General features: G+C 37.2%; 1 protein-coding gene across 2 annotated transcripts in view; it reads left to right on the top strand.

The window, feature by feature from the left end:
• The window catches only part of LOC127946613 (solute carrier organic anion transporter family member 5A1-like), a 42,260-nt gene extending 16,337 nt beyond the window's left edge, over positions 1–25,923 (top strand). For both annotated transcript variants that reach the window (XM_052543310.1, XM_052543309.1), the window contains exons 4-11: positions 8,482–8,614; positions 9,040–9,242; positions 11,244–11,408; positions 17,580–17,778; positions 21,535–21,694; positions 22,096–22,337; positions 23,444–23,508; positions 23,811–25,923. In XM_052543310.1, coding sequence (XP_052399270.1) covers positions 8,482–8,614; positions 9,040–9,242; positions 11,244–11,408; positions 17,580–17,778; positions 21,535–21,694; positions 22,096–22,337; positions 23,444–23,508; positions 23,811–24,253 — 1,610 coding nt within the window. In that variant the 3' untranslated portion in view covers positions 24,254–25,923. The remainder of the gene's footprint in view (positions 1–8,481; positions 8,615–9,039; positions 9,243–11,243; positions 11,409–17,579; positions 17,779–21,534; positions 21,695–22,095; positions 22,338–23,443; positions 23,509–23,810) is intronic.
• The last annotated feature ends 1,753 nt before the right edge of the window (positions 25,924–27,676 follow it).

Below are 27,676 nucleotides of genomic sequence, written 5' to 3'. Positions count from 1 at the left end.
ACTCAAGGGTCTCACCTCTATTGAGGGTGGTATTGAGGGTGGAAAATAGTTTGCGTTATAGTGTTTAACAAAACGTTTTCCATGTTTCTTCATTTCTCTCACGTGTGACGCAAGGATTTATCCACAGTGTGGTTTTAGTTGTATAGCATATTGCACATTTCATACCAGGGGTCTCCAAACTTGGTCCTGGAGAGCCAGTGTCCTGCAGAATTTAACTCCAACTTGCCTCAACACACCTACCTGGAAGTTTCTAGTATGCCTATTAGGACCTTTATTAACTGGTCCAGGTGTGTTTAATTAGGGTTGGAGCTCAGCTAAACTCTGCAGGACCTACAGGACCAAGTTTGGGGACCCCTGGTTTATATCATCATCTGATTTCAGATTTTACTCAGTGATGTAGTAGTACATAATATCCCATATCTCACCTTGGACTCCTTTTTCTCTGGGTGTTTGTAAGTGATGTTGTGGGGATATCACTAAAGCCATGTCTAATGCTCTGACGGAATTGTACTGGCAGCACAGCTGTGTCAGGCCATTCTGATGGGGCTCTCTGGGAGAGATGTATAAGGTTAGAACTTGTAGGAAGACACTGCTGCATCAGCAAGTTCCCATGACAATGTCATTCCCCATTTCATTGTCTTTTACCCCTGTCTCCTAGCAAAGCTACAAGGTCGAACAACCAAAAGATTCAGTACTTTATACTCAGAGGCTCAGTGGCTTTCTCAGAATTTATATACTGTTATATTTCATGCTTCACCCCACTGAATGTAGTTTGATGAACTGCTGCATATTATGCTGTTGTTGTACTCCAGCATAATTCTCTAGGGATACAAGGCTTCATTAGAGCCCAGTGTGAGATTATACAACTCAAGCCCATATTTAATCAGCTTCATGCTCTTAACGGGACAAGAAAAACACAGATGTCCTGCAATAAATCCCCCACAGGGCACATTCGGTGACATTAGGGGACGTTGCAATGTTTTATTTCATCATATGCTTCATGCTCAGTTGTTTTAAGGCTGTTATGGGCCATTAATTATTTCTAGCGTTATGGACTTCACCTTGTACAACCTTTTTGCTCTCTTTCACGACAACGTCGGAGTGCGCACGATGACTTTTTTTTTTTCCGTATGTAATGAAATCAATTTATTAATCTTCCCTAATTATTTTTGCCACTCGGGATGCAGCTCATTTAGCATGAAAGGTGCTCACTTCAGACTTCATCTTCTTCTGCTGAGATAACAAATCCTCAAGGAGTCAGTCAGGGTTGGGAGCGTTTCAGTCAACCTTTGTGAGCGCTGCCTGACAGCGGGGGTAGAGAGAGAAAACAGCAGTTCCTCGCCCCATGAAACAAACCATATCTAAATCCATCACACAGGGGGAGAGGGGAACACACACAGCTGCACTCCTCCAAAGGGATCGCTGGTGTTTTTAATCGAATCAATTAATCTAATAGAAATGAATAATCTATTAAATGGATCTAAATTACTAATGTAACTGTACCAGTTCTATCGGGGATACAATTAATCTTACACTATCACACTAAAATGCAGTTTTTTTATTGTTTATTTACATACTACACTATAAGAAAAAAAGCTAAACTGTCTCTGAGGTGGTACCCTTTCAAAAGGTACTAATATAAATGTACTTTTGAAGTATTAATATGTACATTTAAGGGGTAAATAGAGTACTAAGATGTACCTTTTAGCTTTTGTACCTTAAGTTAGTTTAGTATGAGTATGTTTACATACGTTGACAATATTTATATAAATTAATTTGTGTTGTTTTTATTATTATTATTAGGAATAATTACAATATTTAAAACATTATTTATATATTTTTTTTTTTTACAAATTAGTTGTAAAATTTTTATCATGTCATTTTTTTTTTACTTTCATAATAATACCCATCAACAACATAATTTCCTTTATTTTAAGTATTTTTGTTTTCAATTATTTCATAACAAATACATTTTTATCATAAAAAATTATCTTATATTTAATATAATTGTATTTTTATTTGTATTAATGGTCACCATATTTTGGGATTTTTATTTAGTAAATCCTCTGTTAAACTAGTGTATTAATAGAGACAGAAGATGCACCTTTAATTATAAAATGAATGCATAAAAAATATAATACGCCTTCTAGGTTCAGTAATGTGAGGCACTCCTCTCAAAATGACTTTTCACCTGTATTTCATTATTTATGTACATCATTTGATCTCATATGTAGAAATAAATTGCCCCATCTAATTCATTTTGAGGAAAACTCAATGCCTCCCAGGAGAAGGTGATGTCCTTGAGTGATCTGGTTGTGTGGTGGTGTATGTGTGGTTCTACCGATGGACAGCTGCAGCATAAATGTCCTTCAACTCCCACTCCTGCAGCTCAGGAGATCTTTTCAGTTTACTGCAATCCTTTTGAGAGGACCATATTGCATTTGTGTCAAGTGACTGACTCTGCATCATATCTGCTGAACAGGTCTGTTGTGTAAGTTTCATCGCAAAGGTTCATTTGAAATTCGTGGAGCGTGCTGTTTTGACGTCAGTTGTTGACGTTCATTGCGATAGTACGTTATTGCATAGACAGCATGTTTTTTCCTCAGCAAGCACCTCCTCTGTCCTTCCCAGGAAGGAGAAACATCACATGCCAGTGGTAAAATATGCTGGGTTTCTGCCAGGCAACGGGCAACCTTGAAGGATCTCCAATTAAATGTCCCTCCTTCACCCTCTGCTCAAGCATAACGCTATTAACACGATCACTTCAGCCGAATAAAGCTATTACACAATTAATATGAAACATTATTATTGACATTATTATTAATCATTCACCAAAAATGGTTACTTATATTTTATTTCAGCTAAACCAAGTTTTATGTCTCACAATTTGCCTTTAGTTAAATTGCCTTAAATTGCTATACTATATGTCACAGTGGGACTTAATAGCCCACAGTGTGACTATAATTTACCATTTTGCTTTTATTTCTTGTAAATATGACATCAAACTTTACAATGTAATTTTATATCTTGTGTCTTTTATCTTTTTGTTACTTTTACAGGGATTTGCAACTGTAACTCACAGTGGGACTTTATCACAAAGTGTGACTGTATTTCACAATTTTGTTAGCAATGTGACAAAGTGTGACTTTATATTTTGCATCATAAAATGTTTTGTGACTTTCAAATAATTGCAACTATATCCCACATTGGAACTACTTCTCACAGTTTTTTATTATAGCTTATCACAACTTACCCACAATAGTACTTTAACTCATAATTGGACTTTATATCTCACAGTGTAACTTTACTTTATCTCACAATTACCTGTTACAGTTCATTTTTTTACACTGAGGCTAAAACTGACTTTCATACATTCATGGCAAGCATAATCTATTTCTGTGATGTTTGCCATGCCAAAGAATTGAAATCTGTCTCACTTCAAAGCTCTTGACTCAACACTTACTGATAAGCTGGCATGCTGATTATTTCTTTCCACAATAAAAATGCATCACATATTTCCATCTTTATATCAAGGCTATATCCAGCACTTCATTGCCACATTTTACCCAACCAAAATTATTCAACCTCTGTTCATTCAGGGACGTCAGCTGATTTTTTTTCTATTCATTAAGGTGAAAAAATGCACATAATTTCTAGTTTCGCAATTACTTTACATTAAAATCAAGATTTCACTTCGTTAAGTGAGACTTTAGAGGACTCATGCTTGTCTTTTCCAATACTCATTATGTGCTAAGTGTGAGCACTTGTTATTGTTAAAGTGGATGAGTACTGAATCATTAATGTAATGAAATGTCACTCTGATTTCACATCCTTTATTGTAAATTTATCCGTGCTTATATATGCTGCGCAGTAAAAATGGGAAGCCTGGTACCACGAAAGCTCTACTAAAATGGCTTTAATTATTGATTAATTTATAGTGAATTATTGTAATGCTTCAGACAAGCAAAGTTTATTCTTCTGTATCAGGCTGTCTGGTGTAGGCTGTTTGCTCTCTTTATTTGTTTGATGTTGGCCAGATGTTTGGTTCAATGTGCTGGGCATTTCTGCTTTTGGCTGATAAGAGCATTTATCTGCGGCTTTTCTGCTTTTAGGAATAATTTCTCCCTGCTCACATAGTCTCCAGGGGTATTTCAGAAGAACCTCTTATTTAATTAGGCTGTAGATAAAGCTGATTTAATATTTGAGAAGTCAAGACTAGAAGAGACCCTGGTGATCCATAGTTTACAAAGAAGGCCACCTAAGTGAATAAATGAATAGCATTATGGGAAAAGGTTGCAGCGTTATTTTCTCTGCACACGCTTTGAATTGCACAAAAGAATGGAAGACATGATTGAGAGTCTCTGCCATGTTTTTTTTTCTCAGCTGTGGCACATTGTGGTTTGTAAGTGACTTCACACTGACACCTCTTTCTTTTTAAACTGATTTATTGTGTATTTGTTGCAGGCAAAATACAGATTGAAAGGCCTTGTGAGTGAGAGCAGTAATATTACCAGTGTACCATACAATGACTCCACTAACAGCAAATCCAATGCTAAATATGCAAACATGATTGGGCGGCAGTGGCTCAGTGGTTCATGTAGGTTGTCTACAAACCGGAAGGTTGGTGGTTCGATCCCCGGCTCCACCTGACCAAGTGTCGAGGTGTCCTTGAGCAAGACACCTAACCCCAGCTGCTCCCGACGAGCTGGATGGTGCCTTGAATGGCTGACACCGCAGTAGGTGTATGAATGAGTGTGTGAATGTGAGGCAACTTGTAAAGCGCTTTGGATGGGCATGGGTCTGTTGAAAGCGCTATATAAATGCAGTCCATTTACCATTTTGATTGATATAAATGCATATTTTCTGAAAAGTGACAGTATATTAATAATTGCTTTTCAATAATCAGATTTCAAGTATCAGATGGAACTGTTAAACAAGGACATACTAATGAAGAAGTGTTGGAGGTGTTGGTATATATATATATATATATATATATATATATATAAATTGCAATATGAATGAAGACTGATATTAATATTGCAATTAGTTGCAGTGTAAAATAAAATTATTATACAGTCCAAACATACACAGCAAACCTGGAACATTTATTTGGAATTTAATTAATTCCAATATAATGTAAAATCGCAATTAGATTGTGCTGCCCAATTGTGATGCTTAAATGTACTTATTCACCTTATTTATTTAGTTTTGGTGTGTTTTGATTTTCTATTTTTTAGTGTAGTATAGCTTTAGAATATAAGGAATTAATCGTATACCAGCCATAACATCAAAATAATTGACTTATAACTTAATGGCCAGAGTTTTAGTAACAGTTCATCCAAAAAAGAATGAAAAGATATAAATCCGTTTTATGTTTTATTCCAACCAGATTCACTTTAAAACACCTCACATTGTAATCGTGTGCAAATAAGTATGAATTTCCCCGGAAGACTTGAAAGCATCATAATGTAAAATCAAACAGACAAAAGTCAGCCTGTCCTATTTCATGGTGTTCAACACCCATTGCTAAATCTGGTTCAGAGTGTAAAAAATATCTGTGCCCAAATGTCATGCCGCTCTGCCTGTAATGTGCGAGTGTGTGTGTGTGTGTGTTAGATTTGGCTCATGCTTTCATCACTGGCTTCTCTCACGTAAGGAACAAGAGACAGGAGTCTAAGCCAGTGTAGTCCTGTTTACATCAAATAAAAAGTGACTTATCGGTCTCCCTCAACATGTTTGTACTTGTGTTATATAACCTGGCAGGCCTTTGGCCAAACCTTCTCCCATACGGAGATAGATTAGAGATTAGGCCTAGTTGTGTTGCTGCACCTGCCTCAGTTTTGTGTGAGCTTCTGGCTGGATCAGAACCAGCTTTGCAGCCGCATAGGAAGGGGAAGATGTGGAAGGGGAGACTCCACTACTGCTATCTGTGATCAAACGCTAACAGATGACTGTAGGGATAATGATCTCCCGACAGTACACACATCCCTCCACTGTGGAAAACAACACCACAAAGTAATCGAGCATTGCATATGCAACTGTCCATGTCAAGGATTAGCAAATGCACCTAAAGATCCTTTTAAACTTGGACGCCAGCTCACTTAACGCTATCTGTTTGCACGTGTCAATGTTTACAAATAGATTCAATGAAATGGGACAAAATAAATTTTTACAAACTACCATAATTCCTCAAATAAAAACCGGTAGTCAATGTGACGAGTGGGGCAGGGCCGAGAGCCATGGGAACAGGAGCGAGGCCGGTGGAGTGATTGGAAATGAGCGACGACAGTGACTGACAAGAGAGGACCAGGCCTGGGTTTTAGTTGTGTTTGGTTTTTATTTGTGCGTGTCAGTTGTTCAAAGTTTAATTTGATTGTCCGCCGGTTCCTGCCTCCTCCTTCCCGAAGATTATGGAGTTTTAATTCGTTACAGTCAAATAAACGCTGGGCCTCTTATAGTGGCCGGGGGCGTGGTCAACACGGACAAATAAAGGCCGGTCTTAAATAAAGGCCGGGGGGAAATTTGTGCAGCAGAGCCAGATAACGAACGTGCACGCCCACTGTGAACCGGTTGCATCGGTTTTCGGATCACCAGTACACTGAACAGAGAAGCGTTTCTGTCAGACGCGTCTGATTCGAGAACCGAGGAGCTGATGATACTGCACGTTTCTCATTCTCGAGTCATGAATGGGTCGCATCGGTTTTCGGATCACCAGTGCACTGAACCGAGAACTGTTTCTGTCTGACGCGTCTGATTCGATAACACTAGGAGCTGATGATACTGCGTGTGCATGATTCAGCATGAAGCAAACTGACACATAAAAGCCTGTTACCTTCTGCAAGTTCTGGTAAATAAAGGCCCCGGCTTTTATTTGAGGAATTACAGTATATATCATTCTAAAGATCTAAGCCTCAAGCATCGATGATAGATCACTGTTTTTCAATGAAAAGCTTATGAAGAATGTATTTCCTAAATTTGTATAAGCATTACACATCAAAACATGCATAATCAAAACTCGGTACATACCAGATTCATTGTAATAACGAGTCATAAACACATCCATGGTAGTAAATCCTTGTTTAGCTATAAAGGTAAGGGTCAACTGAACGACATCCCAAAGAGCACTTTTAGTCCAACGAAGCAATAACATTGTAATATAGATAGTTATTCCTATGTTTACGTCTCATTTCTTTGGGTACATTATTGTTTGTATCCGTTATGGAATAACTTGCGTTCAAAAAACTGTGTCCTTGTAGTAAAAAAAACAGCATGGTTTTGTAGCATAGAGTGTCACAAACAGAATGAGAGCATCCACTCAAAAAAAGTCAAAGACACGCGGACTAATGTTTATTCGTGGTGGCTTGTGATGTCCGCTGTGACGCACCTGTCATCTGATGGAGGGCGTAACTTAGCGATCAGCTTTTTACGCAATTAATTATTATTATTTTTTTTTTTTCAACATTTTTTGTGGGGAATGTGGCTGTATCTGCATGATTACCATTTATATGAGCGTACATCACCGTGTGATTACTGTGCATGACAGTTATCAGTGTAAATGCGTCTATATGAATAGAGTGTAATTTTTGACTATATGGCGCATCTGTATGATTACCATCTGTGTAACTGACCATTAGAATGATCATTGACTGTTTGAGCATCTATCAATGTAAATGCTATATTCCTAGCAATCAAAAAAACTCATGAGGCATGTGACTTTCAACCCATTACTTTTCTAGATTGTTTCACAAATTATTATATGTATTTTATATGAAATAAAAACTTTTCATGGCACTTCAGTGTCTATAACTTTTAATCTTTTTGAGCATTATCAACTGTGGATAATGAAAAGTAAAGCCCAAAGGGCCTTCTTTCCAAACACACCAAAATTGTGAATGTAGCACACTGGAGTCAGGAATTAGCAATTTTCAACACCCATGTTGCAATTTTAAGTTAGGTAGGTTATTTTCAGCTGTGAGACCCAAATTGGGGGTGCAGGTTAACAGATTAATAAGAAGAACCAGCATCCAAAGAGTCACTATATATATATATATTTATAAATATATATATATATATATATATATATATATATATATATATGTATATATATATATATATATATATATATATATATATATATATATATATATATATATATATATATATATATATATATATATATATATATATTTGAAAAAGAAAAAGCTCATATGAGTCATTTTTCCAGGAATCAGACTACAATCTGAAAACTGCTACTAATACATGATGCTCTTCAACTAAGTGGAAGCATGACGCACTATTAATGATTAGTCCTTCATACTCTTTGTGTGGCTGACTCAGTCGCCCAGTGAGTCAAGAGTGGCAATGAAAGTGAAAAGAAGATTAACAGCCTCAATCAGACATCCTGTGGAAAAAAAAAAAAAAAAGTAATTATGTGGGTGTACAGAGCGTGGTTTGTAACATGTGGTTGGTTGTGTCTTTCAGCTATTATGTATGTGATGGGGGCTCTGGGGCCAGCTGCGGGGTACCTGCTTGGAGGCGTTCTGATCGGCTTTTACGTGGATCCAAAAACAGTCATCAACATTGAGCAAAATGATCCACGCTTTGTTGGCAACTGGTAAGATCTGTTGTTTGGCAGCTTCATTCCAGCCAATTGTTTTGGATATTTACTACAAATAACATTGTAGAAACCCCTTTTAATTCATTTATTTAATTCCAGCCTTTGAAAGAGTACCATAAACTAAATGTTTGCCACTTTTTGAGCACATTTTACTACTAATAATGCTTTAAATCCCCATTTCTATTCATTTATTTCACTTCAGCTTTTGAAAGCATAACATAAATTTAAAAAAAATTTAAAAACGATTTTTGAGCACATTTTGCTAGAAATAACACTGGAAATTCACATTTATTTTATTTTTTCATTTCAGCCTTTGAAAGCATAGCATAAAATAAATGTGTACCACTTTTTGAGCATATTTGCTAAAAACACTGGAAATCGCCAGCCTTATTGTCATTAGAAACAAATCACTTTGTTTTTAGGTGGAGTGGTTTCCTACTTTGTGCTTTCGCCATGCTGTTGGTCATCTTCCCCATGTTCACTTTCCCCAAAAAACTTCCCCCTCGACACAAGAAAAAGAATGGGGCAGACAGCACCTCCAATGATGATGATGTCCTGAAAGAAAAATCCAACAACAAAGACCAAACTGTGGCATCCTCCATGGGCTTTGGGAAGGACATCAAAGGTGTGTATCTCAGTCATGTGATGATGCACACTACAGGAAATATGCATGTACATATTGGAGTGTTACCTTGAAATTGGGGTTATTTTTGTCCTCAACGCATTGTGAGAAAACATCAGATTAGCAGAGGTTCATAATATCATAATATGATTGTGTGATACAAATCAGTGATTTGTCATTTAGCTGATGCTTTTAACATCTTACAGTACATTTATTATAAATACAGTCCTCTGGAGTTGTGTAAGTGTCTTGTACGGAGCAGGATATGAACCTGAAATCATTCTGTTATCAGCCTAGATCTTTGACCAAGAGGGTTTGTCTCTCCCTCTTTTAATTAAACAGTGCTGCTGACCACCACTGTCAGGAGATTTTCAAATGCTGATATAGAAACTGTAGAATGATGATCCAGCTTAAAATGTTATAAATGAGGACTGCGTAAGCTAGCAGAAGTGGCTTTTCATTATTCATCTGGGAAGAGCATTAATGACAATCCTGCCACCATCATCACTAATACGGTCCAGTACATAACCAATCTACAATTGCACTGTTGTTGGGAACAACTCTTTATCTAAGAGATGACAGAAACCAGTTTCTGCTTTAAAACAAAAAATAAAGCAAATAATTTTAAAATAAGAATTAAACTCACACTGTGAATACAAAGTCAATGTAAGAGGAACAAAAAGTCAGAATTGTAAGATCTAAAGACAAACTTGCGAGGAGTAAAATATAAATGTACATAGATTAAAGTTACAAAGTCAATTAAGATAAATAAAGTTGTAATTGTGAGATTTAAAGATTTTATACAGCACTGGTATAATTGAAAAAATTGAATTTGCATTGATTCAGGCAATCAGTGACACTATATTTTAAAATAATTTATCTTTGTTTTATTCTTACAAATGCCTTCTATTTTAAATTAATGTTTTCAAAAAAAAAATAATTATTATTATTAATTTATCACCGTTTTCACAAAAATGTTTAGCAGCACAACTGTTTTTAATATTAATTATAATAACAAATGTTTTCTTGAGCACCAAATCAACATATTAGAATTATGTCTGAATGATCATAGGACTCTGAAGACTGGAGTAAAGACTGCTGAAAACTGACATCAAAGGAATAAATTACTTTTTAAATTAAAAATATATAATAAAATATATATTACACATTCAAACGAGAACAGTGTAGATTAAGTAAAAAATATCATTGTTATTATTGTCACACTGTGTCTAAACTTTATTCAGATAAGTGCCAATTATTATTTGCCTGGAGAGACTTTTGTCCTGCTTTGACAAATACACACAAGTGACTACAAGCAAGACAAGCTTTGTTCTATAAAACAACTGTAACCTACTTCCATTCCTCCTGGCCTGTATGTGTTTGCATCAGTAGGCTTTCCACATTTCAACTTTTTCTACAGTGCCTAGGCTAGAGTAGTTTCTGGGACTTTGATGCAGAGGCAGAAAAGATGTTAAGTTCATTAGTAGGTGAAGGTTCTAATCTGGCTGCTTTTACCAGCTTCTGTCTCTTCTGTCTGTCCCATAGATAGTATGAGAGTTCAACCTTAGCTGTCTACCCTATTAGAACAGCAAACATCTGCTAGTATGTATTATAACTTGTTTGAGAGCTGATGCGGAGAAGACAGGAGACACAGCATTACTTGAAGACCAATTAGCATGGAAATAAATAATATTTGATTATTTTCAATTTGTTTTGGTTTTGGTTTTTTATGCATAGTACGGTATATTGTTTCTATACTGGTTATTGGCCTATATTACAGATGTTTTTTTTTTTTGTTTGTTGGTTTTTTTTTTGTTTTTTTTTTTTTGTTTTTTTACAGTTCATTTTTAGCAAATGGCAAATAAAATAAACTGATTTATTTTGGTGTTTTATTTATTTATTTATTTTATTTAGATAAAATATTAAAGAATTTTGGCCATTTCATGGTTATTGATTTGTGTAGTTTAGTTGCTGTTTTTTATTTTATTTTATCCCATTGTACAGACCTCCCCAAGGCTGCCATAAGGATCCTCAGCAACATGACGTTCCTTTTCGTGAGTCTGTCCTACACAGCTGAGAGCGCCATCGTCACTGCCTTTATCACCTTCATTCCCAAGTTCATCGAGTCTCAGTTCGGAATCCCAGCCTCCAACGCCAGCATATACACAGGTACATGTTTTCACCATAACCGTAATTAGACCTCTCCATCTATATTCCATTATTTCTCCTTAACACTTTTACATATGTTCTCTTTCCTAGTCATATCACACATTGCATATGATTCACACTCTGTTCTTCACATTACAGAATGTGTGTTAAAAATGAAGTGTGAAGACGTCACGTGTGATATTTCTTTTCACAGCTGTGAATTTTGATAGTTATTATATAAAGCTGTATAACCAAATATGCTTGTTTGAGTGAATATCACTGGGTCTCAAGATATCATAAAAATGTCATTGTTACTCATCTACATTGACCCTCAAAAACATATTGCCTCTACCTAAGAATCTACATCATTATTAAGCCGTGCATATGTCAAAATATCTCAGCACAGATGCTCTCTCATAAGGTAACGGGAGACTGGCCAGGATCCCTAATCAGAGCCCACCAGGACTGAGTAGAGAGTGTGATCCGCTTCTGTCAGCACGGGTCACTGCCACTTGTGTCCAGATTGTTAACTATATACATAAATGACTATAAGACATTAATTTATTCATTTATAAATAAGACATTACTGAGTAGGTTACTCACAAATTGTAGTCCATTACTGATTCCGAATTACATGACACAAATTGTAGTTGGTAACATAATCCATCACATTACCTATTTTAGCTAATATACTACTTTTTGATTAGTTTATGATTGCATAATTATTTTTTTTTGCTTTGATTTAGGATAATATTGTATCATGTTGATGTAAAAATAAAAAGAGAAATTAACATTAGATTGTAATAGCATTGTATCTATAAGCAATACGTCATATAGTATTTGACAATATAGTATAATGCAATATATGTGTGTGTGTGTGTGTGTGTCTGTGTGTGTTATAAAATTATTATAATCCAATAAAATCTTAATGTAACATTTGAAAATAATCTAAAATAATCTGAAAAAAATATTGTCAATCTTTGTTGTACAGGTGATTTTAGGGCTCTGTAGGAGAAGTAAATGTGAGTTGAGAAGAGTTGGGGGGGGGGGGGGGGTGAGAATGAATTAATAAATGCTTAATTTAAATATTTAATTAAAGTGAATACTTAGTTTACTTTCATAAGTAGGCTTTGTTCAAATATGCGTAATAATAATAATGATGGCTTTTCCAAATATGAGCAATAATAATAAAGGTGCTTCCTAAGTGTCCTAAGTCTCAGTGATTCGTTTCTGTATATAAACTAGCAGGGTTCTGGTTTTCTGGCCCCTAAGCTTGTTTCCAGGATACAGTGAGAGATACAAACTAATGGTATGGTTGCTATGTCGACTCTTAGCTATGCTGTGTTCTTAGATTATAACAGGAAAACAACTTGTTCGCTAGAACTGTCAGGGCATAGCCCTCATGGATAGGGTCTCTCTTTCAAACTGAAGCAAGCAAAACATTGGGCCCTATTTTAACGATCTGAAACGCAAGTGTCAAAGCGCGAAACGCAAGTAAGTTTGTGGGCGGGTCTCGGCGCTGTTGCTATTTTCCCGGCGGGATAAATGGGTCTTGCGCCCGGCGCAAATCTAAAGTGGGTTGGTCTGAAGCAGCTTCATTATTCATAGGTGTGGTTTGGGCGTATCGTGAAATAAACCAATCAGAGCGTCATCCAACATTCCCTTTAAAAGCAGGTGCGCAAGTTCCATTATGGATTGCTATTATTATGGCGTATTTACCAGGCGCACGCCAGGAGCGGTTCACAGCCGAGGAGACTGATGTTCTTGTAAGAGCAGTGAAAGACAGAGAAGTTGTGTTGTATGGGGATGGGAGAATAATTAGCCTGAATAATTTGTAAGCTAGATTTATGCCTATTTTTTCACATCTTCGTGGCACACCACAATGATTTCCGTCATCTCATGTGTTAATATTTTTTTAGTGTAACAATTTATGATTTGCAAAAATAACTGTTGCATCTGTGTAGATTACATGAGCAAAGTGTATGCGCGTTGTGCACGCTATACATTATGGTCAAGCATGCGCCCTTAAAATAGCATAATGAACAACGCGCAACGCGCCACTGACTTTAGACTAGGTTTTTTCTGGTCAGTGGCGCAATTGTTTAATGGAACAGCAAAATAGCACCAGGGATTGTTTGCGCCGGAACACGCCTCCTTTTTTGCGCTGAACCGCCCAGGGAGCGCAAGTTCATTCACTAGTTTAGCGACGTGCTTCTGTGGAGGGAAAAGCACGCTTTGCGCGGGTGCAAAATAGGAATGACACATGCGTTGGTGTACAAAGTCAATTGCGCTGGGTGCAAGATAGGGCCCATTCTCTGATTTAAACCCATGCTTTATTATTGACAGCAGATTGATGTGCCTGCTGAAGTCAGAGCATTCACACAGGCCTGGATGTTTTACATATCAATAGATGTAAGCAGTTTGACGTTTTTGTGCTGTTTCCTGAGTTAAGGCTGCCAAGTTTCCCTTCAGAATATAAGACTGCAGCTGCAATAAACTAGAGACCTACAGAAGACAGATGGTGTACCATAAAACTGAAAACTGAGCCCAGGGAGCATCAGATCTACATTTATGCTCCAGCTTTCCTACAGATTAATTCAGTTGTAAATCACAGCTTGACTCCAGATTCAACAATGCTCATAGATCACCTATATAAATATATAGAGTTGTTCCTATAAAAGCATTCAAACTTGTGTACAACACAAATGTTTATCAAAATATATTATGGTTATGCAGTTAATATGCAATCACAAAAATGTGTCAAATCAAGATTAAAAAAAAAAAAAAAGTATGCATATTTTTATATATTTGTTTATATGAAATGATTATATTAAATAATAACAATAATAATTGCAGTAATTATTAATATTATTAATGTTGTAAACATTTGTTTTTATTATGGATATGTGCATTAATATTATTAATGAAAATATGTTTAATTAATTAATATTAATCATAAGAAAAACTATTATTCGCCCAAATAACACTAGTCTAACTGTAGGTCATATAAATTTGATTAGTAACATAGTAACTTGACACATTATTGTGGAATGTGCATTACATGTGCATGTCTGTATTTTTAGTGCTATCAAATGTGACTCATCCAAAATTAAGGATAGAACTGTCTGTTTTAATTATAATAATTTTAAACTAGTCTAACATCAAACAGAGGTTTGATAACAAAGCGTTTATTTTCAGTTTTCATTTATTTTTTTTTTACTATCATGCATCTCACTGTGTCTTCAAATCCGCATCACTTCAGACGGCACTAATGACAGTAATACGTGTGTGTGTGTGTGTGTCTGTGTGTGGGTTGTGGTCATTAACACCCTGCTTTGCTCCAGCTTGTTGCCTACAGGAATCATTGTACTTTGCCTTTACACGTCCCACCCTCCCCTCATCCACAGCACACACACACACACACACACACACAGCTCTATGCCAGCTGTGCATGCAGTCGGGCTCGAATCTCCTAAGACATCCTCTAAAGAATACTATCCATGCTCTCCTTCTAGATACACTCAGGGTTTGTGTGAATAGTGCTTGTTTTTCCTTCTACTTTCATGACAGGAAGGTGTTCCTGACGCACTTCTGGCTAAATATAGCACAGAGGAACACTGTATTGGCTTCACACAGCCGTGGTTGTCTCATGAACAGGCGTTCTTACCACCTTGTCAGGTTGGAAGGGTATGTGTGTTTATCCTCGTGTGGGTGTACGAACATTTGATGTAGTGTAATGAAGTTAGGTGTTATCAGCTTGAAGCTCACTGCTGTGGATTTCCTGGCTAGTTTATGCTAGTTTAGTGCTAGCTTAGATGGTGAACTTACTAGTAAAGTTGGGTAACTAAGGAATGCTTGCTTGTTTAGCTCAAGAGGTCAAAGTTTGCATCTGGTTAGCATGGTCCAGTTAGCCCCTGCTAGTAGATTTTACAACTATACACGAAGAATCTTTATCCATTGATGGCCATTCAAAGTTTGAGTGAGTTCTGACTTTTTAATAAGAAAAATATAGCATAGAGCATTTTTTCATAGTAGATTTTTACCAGTTCCTTATTTTTTTTTTTCAGTTAACACAATGCTAAGTTAGTAGGTTAAACCTGTAGCTAAGGAACATATCAATAGCATGATATGAATTTTTGTAGTTAACACCATGCTAAATCGGGAACATTTAATTATGTCATAGAATATTTTTTACAAGCATAGCTATGTACAGTATACATAGGTACCACATTTGACCGCTCCAGGAGCATCGACACATCAGCTATCTTAGAAAAGTTAACCAGTCGTCACTCACAGTAAAAATCACTCTTCCAAGATGCACATTGGCCAGCTTCTGGTTGTAAAAACGACTGAGATTTAAATTCCAGTCGAAATGGGATAACCTTTCACAGGATGTGTTGGTTTGTGTTTTTGTATGCATTAACTTATTTTTCCAGGTTTTTAAACTATGGTAACTTTTTAACGCCTTGTTTCTTGCCAAAATTATCCGATGGAATAGGGTATTGCACAAACCATATGACTGCCATTGAGCTAAATAAAAATGGTAATGGATATATAGACCTCTATGGTTTAGCTAGAAAAATACATAAAGATGTTACCTTGACCGAATCAAAAAGATACTGATGCTGAATTTGATTTCTTCGTTTAGATTGTGTTACAATGCATTTATAAGGGAAAAAAATCAGCTTGAGCTTCTACCCAGCTTTTCTTACTCATTATTTGCTTTTATGAAGCCTTCACTCTTGTCAGTGATGAAAGCAAGCATGTGCTTGCCTTGCCCACCCAGTGGATTTACACAGTGACCTCGGACTGCCAGCAGTCGGCTTTGACTTTCAAATCCCAAGCTGTGATGCCAGCACGTGTGCCACACTGCTCTGTCTCACACACATTTCTGTTCCTGCTCACTGCTATTCTGCCAGCCTGTGATGTCCGTATTTGGTTCTTAGTCGCTCAGTCGCTACATTAGCATTTTTCCTTGATGGTGTTTTTTTTTTATGCTTCAGTCATTAGACTCTAAAATCCACAGCCAAAAGGCTGTGATGTGAACAGATGTTTTTCTTTTTCATGGTGTTTCTGCGAACCACGTTCAGGATGCTTACATTCCTTCAGGTCTTTGTGTTAACTTTCACCCATAGAAATATGTGGACATTCATTTCCTTGAGCTGCGCTGTCACTTTTTACTTCTAGAATTTTATTTTTGTCACCAAAGAACCAAATGATATAAGGAGCCCAATATAAGCATATATGAAAGAAAAAATATGTAAATATGCAATTGAAATATATATATATTTACAGCAGCATACACATGACAAATCAAAACATTATCACAAATCTGTGTGGAAATAAAGTGTATGTACGGAAATGTCTGTCCCTTTGCATAAATGCAGTGTGTTATCAGTGCACTCATACACATATTAATTAATAACGCACACAAAAATGCTTACTGCATAACTCCTGTACACCATCGCAATCTCCTTAATCTTGATTTCAGTCTTCATCCATTAAAACTTTACTAGCGTGACTGGTTATTCAGTCGAGAAATTTAATTTGTGTCTCATCTGGCCATACATCGTTGGGATGGTTGGCAATCCATTCAGTTTGTCACTTCACACAGCGCGACGTGTGAGGGCTTGCACTTCTCAGAGACAATCACAGAATATGACAGAGCTCGTGTTTAAAAGCGAAACACTGGAATGAATATTTCACTGAAAACGCAACGCGAGTCTCTTTTCTCTATGCAATCTCTGATGTAATCAGCCTGGTTTCCTTTATATTAGCGCTGTTTTGGATGGATTGTTTGATTGCATTCGCTTCCTCGATCATTGGACTGAAAACTTTCCTGGAGTTTAGTAGCTTAAAATGATCTGATCTCAAGCAGAGAAGCAACAGTAATTTTTCATTAACTGCGTTGTTATTTTAATGCGTTAACGATTGTAAAATTAATTGTTTGCGTTGACAGCACTAATATATATATATATGTGTGTGTGTGTGTGTGTGTGTGTGTGTGTGTGTGTGTGTGTGTATGTGACCCTCAACCATATACATATATCAATCAAGTTCAATCAAGGACATGCTGATGTGCTCTTGGCTACACATTTGTTGACTTTTTCATTTAAGTCTGAATTATAGTGTGATAAGTGGCTTTGTGGATAAGTATTGTAACTGATCTCATTCCTTTTTCTTTTTATTCAGGGGTCATTATAGTGCCCAGTGCAGGGGTTGGCATTGTACTGGGTGGCTACATCATAAAGAAACTCAAGCTTGGAGCTCGTGAGTCCGCCAAGCTGGCCATGATCTGCAGTGGGGTGTCTCTTCTGTGCTTCTCCACGCTCTTCATTGTGGGCTGTGAGAGCATAAACCTGGGTGGGATCAATATCCCTTATACCACAGGGTAAGTGAAATACACACGCATTAAAACCTTTCAGGGTAAGATTTGATAAATGCTGCACAGATTTAGGTATCCTATTTACGTTTCGTTTCAGTTGTAATAGAGTTGTATAAACACTTACATATTACAAGTACAAATGATGTAAGAAGCATATGTTGGACAGTAGTTACAATGGCTTTTTCTTGCATCATGGTGCATTTCAATAACCTTACTTATGTCTGCACGTATGGTCTGAAAATACATTTTGATTAGTCCGTATGTGATCCATCTTATGGTTCTAGATTTAGCTAATCCTGCACAACCTTCTTAAATGTACTATACCTGTTGAGAAAGCATGCTCAATTTATGCATATTTCCGGCCTTAAAATTGCATATTTATGTGAAGTTAGTTACCATTCATTGTGCTTGGCTGGATAGATAGATAGATAGATAGATGGATGGATGGATGGACAGACACATACATACTTCTTTTTAAACTTTATCTGATGCTGAAAACTAAATTATGAAATAAATAAAAAATGGGACTATAAAAAAAAATATGTAACATGTATACATTCATACACACACTCATTTGTATTTCTTATTTTTTCCTTGTTTGGGCTCTTTCACAGTCTGTGACCCATGAGCCGTGTGCATGACATTCCTGCTCTGTGAGGTCCATTGTCTATTTCCTGTCGTCCACCTTACAAGGCACCATTGAGTGATAGAACAAGTTTCTTGTGCTGAAGTCTGCAGTAGGGGAGTTTGCAGGGCCCTGACCAGCGAGACAGCATGTTTGTGGAAGGCATAGCACAAAAGTGTGAGGCCCTTTCAACAGATAGAGCTGCCCTGTGAGACACGGATGTGGAAATGCAATGCCTTTGTGCTCAAAGTAACGAGTAAATGCTTACATTTCACATTCATCCAAGCTAATTCTTTCCACTGCATTTCTCAAGGTTAGCCTTTGTCATCCTTTATGTTCTATAACAGTATTCATTATAGTTAAAGGAGACACACATGCAGAGGTGGGCACAAATACATCAAAAACTATTTTGTTACAAACTACAAATACTGGCTCATGAAATGTAACAAAATAAAATACAAAATACTGATGTGAAAAATGTATTTAAATAAAATACAAGTAATTAGTATTTTGAAAAGACAAAAATACTCTCACAATAATTTTAATATGTCTTTTTTTTATTACTGAAAGGTCAATAACCCAAATAGTAGCAATAACCCAAATATGAGAAATGTGTAAATTCAAAATAAAAATAAAAAAGCATGGGCATTTCTCTAAATCTCAACAGGGCCTGAAATTGCTCCCTCTGACGTAAATGGCATGTATAGCAGAGTTCACATCAATGGTGTGGTAGGCTGACCTTAATAGCAAAACTTTATTGAAAGGTCAATATCAGAAATAGTAGCAATAACACAAAACTAAACCATTCTCATTTATTATTGTTAGATTATCAGTTGCAATTTACACAGCCATAACTCAAATTACTACACACCAAAGAGTAAGCTCTATTAATAAAACATTTAGCCAGAATAAAATATATTCACTTTAAATCAATTACTGCTTAATAATTAATACAGGAAAATGCACACCATATTGCTTTACTGAATGTACATTAAATGAATGCCTTTAAGCCTACTACAGTAGGCCTATAGCCTGACCTTTAAAATAGATTTTGAGAGTGGTAGTATATATTCTTCTCCCGAGACCCTTACCTCACTAGGTAATCAACACATTAGCTCAGATCAGTGGAGAACTAATGTATTACTGCAGAAAATGTTGGGGATAAGCTAGTACTCCGGGGGAAAAAATAACAGACCGAGAATTTTCATCACAAAATCAAAATTCCATTTTAATCATAATATATATGATTAATCATATTAATCATAATATGTGTGGGTTTGTTTTACACACGAGACTCTAACTGCCCTGACCGCGTATGCCTTTTCCATAGTAGATTCATGAGTTCACATCTACGTATATTTAATACAGTAAGTTTATGTGTATTTGGCGTGCTGTCCGGGTGGAGGGCTCCAAGCTCGGAATGTGGCCAGAACCCAGAGTACTCCCCCCCGGTTGTGGTAAGAGTAGATGGATCTATAAGTGAGGAGAAATGGGGTTGAGGAGGGATGCTGAAAACTGTCAATAAACAGAGGTAGGTTCTGCTGTCATGAGTTGATTACTGATTGGTCTCCACTTGTGTTAATCAGGTTAATGAACTGCGACTGCTCCTCCCGAACTTTGTTATAAAACATCATATTGCGTATTAGAATTGCGCTGCGTGCGCAATTATTGAAAAGCAATAGGATTGATGATCATTTTATACAAAATCTGACGGAATATCAATATATCTCATATGTATTACGTTTAAAACGTGTAAAACTGCAGATGGATGTTATATTGTGAACGCTTGCTTAGCATGGAGCGTTCCGTGGAGTTACGGCAGTCGCACTGGCGCAGTTTCAAAATAGGTATGATGTCCTTTTATGAATGACAACACAGTGCATTGATCTCATAAGGCACAATTATTTTCTCTATAATGCCGTTCAGTGTGCAATATGTGTGTGTAGACTGTAAATTTTTTCACATCACAAAACACTTTACCTTAATGCCGTTTTTAAGAGGAGCCGCGCCACTTCTTCTCCTGTGTTCAAAACTCATTCTCTTCTTGGAGGGAGCCCAGTCTACAGGGTGTCACGTGATTTTCGTGCATCTAACCTGAACATTGCCATTGCCAACATCAGACAGAAAATATGGCAAAATCATTTACTATGGTGATAAGCATATGGTGATTTTTCTTAAGTATTTAAGTATTAGAAATACTCTAAATACACTCCCTCAAAATATTTTGTTACAAACTACATTTTATTTTTTCCACACCTGCAAAATACAAATTACAAAATACACTAAAGTAATTCAATACGTATTAAAAATACATTTAATTGAAATACTGCCCATGTCTGCACACATGCACATTCAGAAGCTCTTATTTATTATTTATTAATTTACTAACCACAGCTGTTTAAGCTCGGGGTGACCTTGACCAGAAAACAACTTCTGTTAACTGAAGCTTAAAGCCTGCTTTGGGAGGTGGTTTTTTCTATACCCACTGTGTAGTCCATAGATAACAGTTCAAGGTCTGAGATCACATATTTTGTTTATTTATACATGTACGTACTTTCATTTGACACATTAACATGTTCACCATTTAATAATCACTATCCTGAAATTTATTTATATATACTTATTTAGAATCAAAAGTATATGTATGTATATTTGCAAATCCATTTGACTCTGTAACGTTATATGTTTGTCGCGAAATATATATAAGGTAAATAAATATATATATATATATATATATATATATATATATATATATATATATATATATATATATTTTTTTTGTGTATATGTATATATATATGTATATATATATATATATATATATATATATATATATATATATATATATATATATATATATGTGTATATATATATATATGTATATATGTATATATATATATATATATATATATATATATATTTTATAATGTATTAATTCGTTAATTGCAAATGTGATGCGTTACAATTTATGATTTATATTGCAATCCATTAATTTTGTTATTGGCTGATGAGTTCTCTCTTTAGTTAATGCATGAATACAGAGTGTATAGTATAACATTGCCTACAGCAGCTGATGTAATGCCTTTTATTCTTAAACTAAAACACCCTCTTCCCCCTCTGTTTCTGTTTTTCTTCAGGCCGACACTCACTCTGACCCACAGAAACCTGACGGGAGGCTGTAATGTGAATTGTGGCTGCCGGATCAACGAGTACGCTCCTGTTTGTGGCTCAGATGGCATCACATATTTCAACCCCTGCCTGGCGGGATGCAGCACTGTTGGCAATGACAGCACCGGGGTGAGCCACACTGCATGTCTTTCTGGAGATGCTCCAGATTTTCAGCACAGCACAGATCATTTCAGGTCAAGGCATACCCAACACCGAACACGGATATTAAATCTTAATCATCTAGTCAGATGTTCTGTACAGGTCTTTCATTCCAGCTACATTTATTCACATGTAAACATCTCATCTCACTGTCTTTTCCTGTTGATCTGGGTCACTGACACAGTGTCCTTTTTATCGTTGAAAAAATCAATCAATGCAAAAAAGCAGGTCTTTTTGAGTCAGAGCATAAATTTACTGCATAAACTTTTTTTTGACGGGAATATTTTGCATAATCACAGAATTGCATTGCAACAGTGTCTTTAGAATTTTTGCATATATATAGTAAGTTTCATGTGCATTTTTTAATGCAGATCAGAAACTACACAGACTGTGCATGCGTGCAGAGCAGGCAGGTCATCACACCACCCACCAGCGGCCAAGGCAACCAGCTGCAGCTGGTCATCGTGAAGACCTACCTGAACGAGAATGGATTTGCTGTGCCAGGGAAGTGTGATCGCACTTGCAACACACTCATCCCCTTCCTCATCTTCCTCTTCATCGTTACACTCATCACAGCTTGTGCACAGCCCTCCGCCATTATTGTCACTCTCAGGTAGGAAACAGTAACTAATATTTCTGATCTTTCATGATGACTTTAAAGGTGCATTTTTTTCTTCATTAAAGTCGGACATCATTAGGGCACCTTAAACATTTGGAATCAGTAAAACTTATTAATGTTTTTGAAAGAAGTCTGTTATGCTCAGTAAGGCTGCATTTATTTGATCATTTTGAATATTTGGAATATTATTCAAAATGATAACTCTTCTATTTTAAAATATTGTAAAATTTAAAACAAACATTTCTAATTTTCGATCTTAAAAACACCAACCTCCTTTTTTTTTCTTTTTTTTTTGAAACTTTTTTTTTTTAAACTTTTTTTCAAGATTATTTGATGAATAGAAATAATAATAATAATAAAAAAAAAACATTTATTTGAAATAGAACACTCTGTGACCTTGTCTTTCATGTCATGTTTGATCAGTTAAAGCTGCGGTATGGAACTTTTGACGCTCTAGCGGTTAACAGAACTGCTTACGTCTTGTGGAAGAACATCGTAGCCGGAACTATTTCTCTTTGTTTATGTCTATGAAGAATCACAAAGGTACTGGGTTACTCCGCCGCGGTATCCCCGAAGCAATCTAAAATAGTCCGAATATAAACACTTATTATAGGTGCACCCTAGTGATTCAGGACAAGCTAAAAACACGGTTTGGAAAATGGATTCATGGTGTACTCGCTTATTATATACATTTTTCTACATTTTGAACACAAACAAAGTTACGGACCGGACCTCTGATTGGTTGATTTCTTACCGGGAGCGGATGGCTTTCTGCAAATGGCAATAGGACCACTGGGAGGAGCCAGAGGAGCTTGATTTTTTTTCACAGATTATCTGTCTCATATTCTACTGTCAGGACATAATGACAGGTTTAACAAATATGTAAAAAATATATATTTACAAAAGTTACCTACTGCAGCTTTAAGTGCAATCTTTCTGACTAAAAATTATTAATTTCATTAAAAGAAATATCAAACTTACTCCAGGCTTTTAAATAGTAGTGTATCGTAATTTATTTATTATTATTAATATTATTTCAATATATTTTATTTAGTAGTAGAATGTATTAAACAGTACAATAAAGTCATTTTCTTTTGCAGGTCAGTAGAAGAGCAAGAACGACCGTTTGCTTTAGGAATGCAGTTTGTGTTGCTAAGAACTCTGGGTAAGTCATAAATGCTTTATTTACTTGAGGAATGCAGACCTTTAAAAACTAACTTTGGTATGAAATCCATCGCTCTTGTTTATAACTGCTGCAGAGCTTTTAATATTGTACCACCTTGTGTTCTTAAACGTAAAGTACAGCTCTGGACAAAGCATTATACATTTAAATTAGATAAGAAAGAACAAATGCAGCGTAAAATGTAAAGCTTGCAGAGAAAAGTGACTCCACCAGGGACAATCCACTGCAAATTAATAAACCAAACTTCCCTTTGCCAAAATTCTCTTCTTCTTCCATGTCTGCAGCCTACATTCCCACACCAATCTACTTTGGTGCGGTGATTGACACCACCTGCATGCTCTGGCAGCAGGACTGCGGTGTTCACGGCTCTTGCTGGGAGTATGATGTCACTTCCTTCCGCTTCGTGTACTTTGGCCTGGCCGCCAGCCTCAAGTTTGTGGGCTTTGTGTTCATATTCCTCACCTGGTACTCGATTAAATACAAAGAGGACCGCCTCGAGCGCTGGCAGCGGCATCTGCCTCCTCTGGGCACCGTCAGCGATCTCATCTGTCACGTGGGAGGCCACAAGAGCCACGCTCGTACCCGCTCCTGCCCCGTTTTCACACCCCGCCCCGAGCCCCCTGACCAGCCCCCGCTCAACCGCGGACTCTGCAGCCAGAGCTGCCCCGGAAATGCCCTCAAAGCAATAACCCCACCTGCCCACTCGCTAAAGGAGATGCACATCTAAGGAACGTGCGCCCTGGCATCTGCCTCCACGTGCCTTCCTGTCGGGTGCCTCCGTGTGGTTTTCAGGGGCTTGCTGCGCTCCCTGATCTCAGTGTCACCAGTACAAACTCACAGCAAATACAGGTTGTGGAAAATCATGGATTATTTGCTGTCGAAGTGTATGGAAGACATCTCATGGTGCTAAATGAGGAACGGAGAGGACATTTCTCTGTTTTCAAACTTGGATTCCTATTATATCAAAGACAAAGGTCCACAAGCACAAAAGGATATCAGTACTATGCAACACCGTACCGCATTACAGCCTCAAGGCAGATGCTTTATACTCTATTACAGGGGTTCTCAAAGTCTACATTCAAAGGTCCAAATCAGAATTTTCAACAATGAGAAAGGTCCGGAACTATTGGTCATTACAAAACTTGTTTTTAATCAACATGTATTACAAATTAACATTCATTTTATGAAAAAATAAGGTGGCTGCATTCAAAATAGCTACATGAATAACGTGCAAAAGTGGCAAAACAATTAATTTAAGGGTCTGAATTTTTCTTAACAAAACACCACAAAAGTAACATGGTGCAAAATACAGAGCAGTTTAATGTGAGAAATGGCACTGTCTGTCTCCCATCAACTGCCGAAACCGTGGCACAAAAGGTGTGGTTGCTAGACGGAGACACTGGCCTAAATGTTCATTAGTCAAGCTGCTGCGGTGTGAGTTCTTTATAGCATTCATTGCTGAGAATGCAGACTCACACCGATAGGTTGACCCAAACATGGTAAGAACACAGATGGCTACTTTCTGTAGATTGGGGAAATTTTCAGCTGTGACCATTTTAGTCCAAAAGGTAACAGTGTCACAGTCCACTTCCTGCAAAACCACGTTTTCCTGCAAGTCAATTAGTTCAGTCTGCAGAGATGCCATGCTTGCCCACGGGAAGATGCTCTTGATTTCTTTTGAAAACTCCTCAACATTCTTGACTAGGAATGGAGATGTAATGCAAAGCAGCACTTGTCTGCCTACATTGAAGCCCTCAAAGCGCATCCTGAAATTTTCAGCTAGCTTCTCCAAAAAGGAAAGATGGTGATGATGGTGATTTCCATTAGTCTGCTGGAGAAGAGTTGGAAAGTGGATATGTGGCCCTGTGATGTCACTTTTAAAGATCTCCAGCCGCCTTTCAAAGGAGCGCACTGCTGCCATCAGATCACACACTGTATTGCCTTGGCCCTGGAGCTTCAGATTTAGTTCATTTAGATGAGATGTTATGTCCACTAAAAAGGCCACAACCTCCATGGTGTCATTATCCCTCAGAAAATCCAAGTAATGTCTGGCTTTGACATTCTTCTGCTGGGACAAAAACATCTCCAAATCTGTCCTGATGGCCCAAAACCTTTCCAAGACTTTTCCCTTACTCAGCCACCTAACATTGTTATGGAGGAGTAAGTCGTCATAAGCAGCATTTACCTGATAAGAGAAAGAAAAAATATATATACAAATAAATAAATACATTACTTTTCTGTGTTGCATAAATATTCATAAAGTGAACACAAACACCTTTGTAAGTGCTGTAAATGGTTAAAGTCTGTTGTAAGTAGAGTTTGATTTACATTTTATTCACAATTGATGATTAACATAACACAATGATTAAATAAATAAAAAACATTTGTGAAATAAGGGTTGACTTATCATCAGTCAGTGGGGAGATTTTCAGTATTTCCTGCATTAATTATGCCTTAGTAACACATTGATTAAAATTGTTAAAGTTGTTGCTCTGAAGCCATATTTGCACATAGTCTCTCTCTGTGTGTGAGTGAGTGTGTGAGTGTGAGTGAGTGTGTGAGTGTGTGTGTGAGTGAGTGTGAGTGAGTGTGAGTGAGTGTGTGAGTGAGAGTGTGTGAGTGTGTGTGTGAGTGTGTGTGTGAGTGTGTGTGTGAGTGTGTGTGTGAGTGTGTGAGTGAGTGTGTGAGTGAGTGAGTGTGTGTGTGAGTGAGTGAGTGTGTGAGTGAGAGTGTGTGTGTGTGTGTGTGAGTGAGTGAGTGAGTGAGTGTGAGAGTGTGTGTGTGTGTGTGAGTGAGTGAGTGTTTGTGTGTGTGTGTGATTGAGCGTGTGATTGAGCTTGTGAGTGAGCATGTGAGTGTTTGTGCGTGCGTGATCAACACTTAGTAAACCTCTATTGACCCACACACACAAAAACACAGTGAATGTAAAAAGTCAAATAAATTCTCACCTCAGTCAGGAATGCCCGCAGAAGACGGTGCTGAAGGGCAGAGGAGGCTCTCAGGTAGTTCACAAGCTTCATAATAGTTTCCATGACGTCTGAATATTCTTTTCCAAGGCTAGCACACAGCATGGACTGGTGTATTATACAGTGGTATGTCAGCAGGTCGGAGTGCTAATCTTTAAGACGCTGAACAGCACCCTTCTCCTTCCCTATCATGGCTGGAGCACCATCAGTAGTGATGGACACAATATGCTTGACATCAATTCCCCGTTCATTAAGCATCTGAATGATAGCTTCATATATGTCCTCTCCTCTAGTGTGACAGAGTGGAGTAAGGCCCAGTATGTCTTCACAGAATGTCCCCTTTGCCTTGCTGAAATATCTGACAAACACACATAGCTGGGCTTGGTCTGTGCTATCTGTTGACTCATCCACCGCAAGTGAAAGGCAGGGTGCATCTTTGATATCATCAGTTAACTGGTTTACTAAGTCATGGGCAAGTACCTCTGTCCTCCTGGTTAATGTGTCATGGGACAGTGGAATTTTCTTAAATTTTTCTGACATCTCCTGTCTCTCTTTTCCCTCAAACAAAGCATCTGCTATCTCCACTAAACACTCCTTAACTATCTCTGCATCAGTGAATGGCTTCTTGTTTTTGCCTAGTACCCAGGCCACACGGAAAGATGCTTCTGTAGCTCTGTCTTGCTGTGTCACAGCTCTCACAAGCAACTTATTTGTTGATTCATATGAAGTATTAAGCTGTCGTAGTTTTGCTGTCCGTACCTCTGTATTTTGTGGATATTGTCGTTCAAAATGACCGTGTTTTGTTTCATAATGCCGTTTGACGTTTCCACTCTTCACAACTCCAACTGTTTCGTTACAAATCAAACAGAATGGCTTCGTGCTGGATTGGGGCAAAATGAACGCATACCTCTCTGTCCAATCATCTTTGAAAACTCTATTTTCTTGGTCAACTTTTCTTTTCCTGGACAATGACATCCTCCACACCCATTCAAACGCGTATATTACTGAGGTGAAGTGTCGCGTCGCGCAACTCGCGCCCAATTACGTCAAACGTTTACACTCACTGGATGCCATGGCAACTGAATCACGGAAAACTTTCAATATATCGCCTTCGCTTTAATTGCGGAAAATCTCCAAAAATACATAAAACACTAAACAAATGATTTTGACATGCGTTTAATAAA

Source organism: Carassius gibelio, chromosome A24 (assembly GCF_023724105.1).
Source record: "Carassius gibelio isolate Cgi1373 ecotype wild population from Czech Republic chromosome A24, carGib1.2-hapl.c, whole genome shotgun sequence".
NCBI lineage: Eukaryota > Metazoa > Chordata > Actinopteri > Cypriniformes > Cyprinidae > Carassius > Carassius gibelio.
Note: the sequence above shows the minus strand (reverse complement) of the source record. Positions and strands in the feature narration are given on the sequence as shown.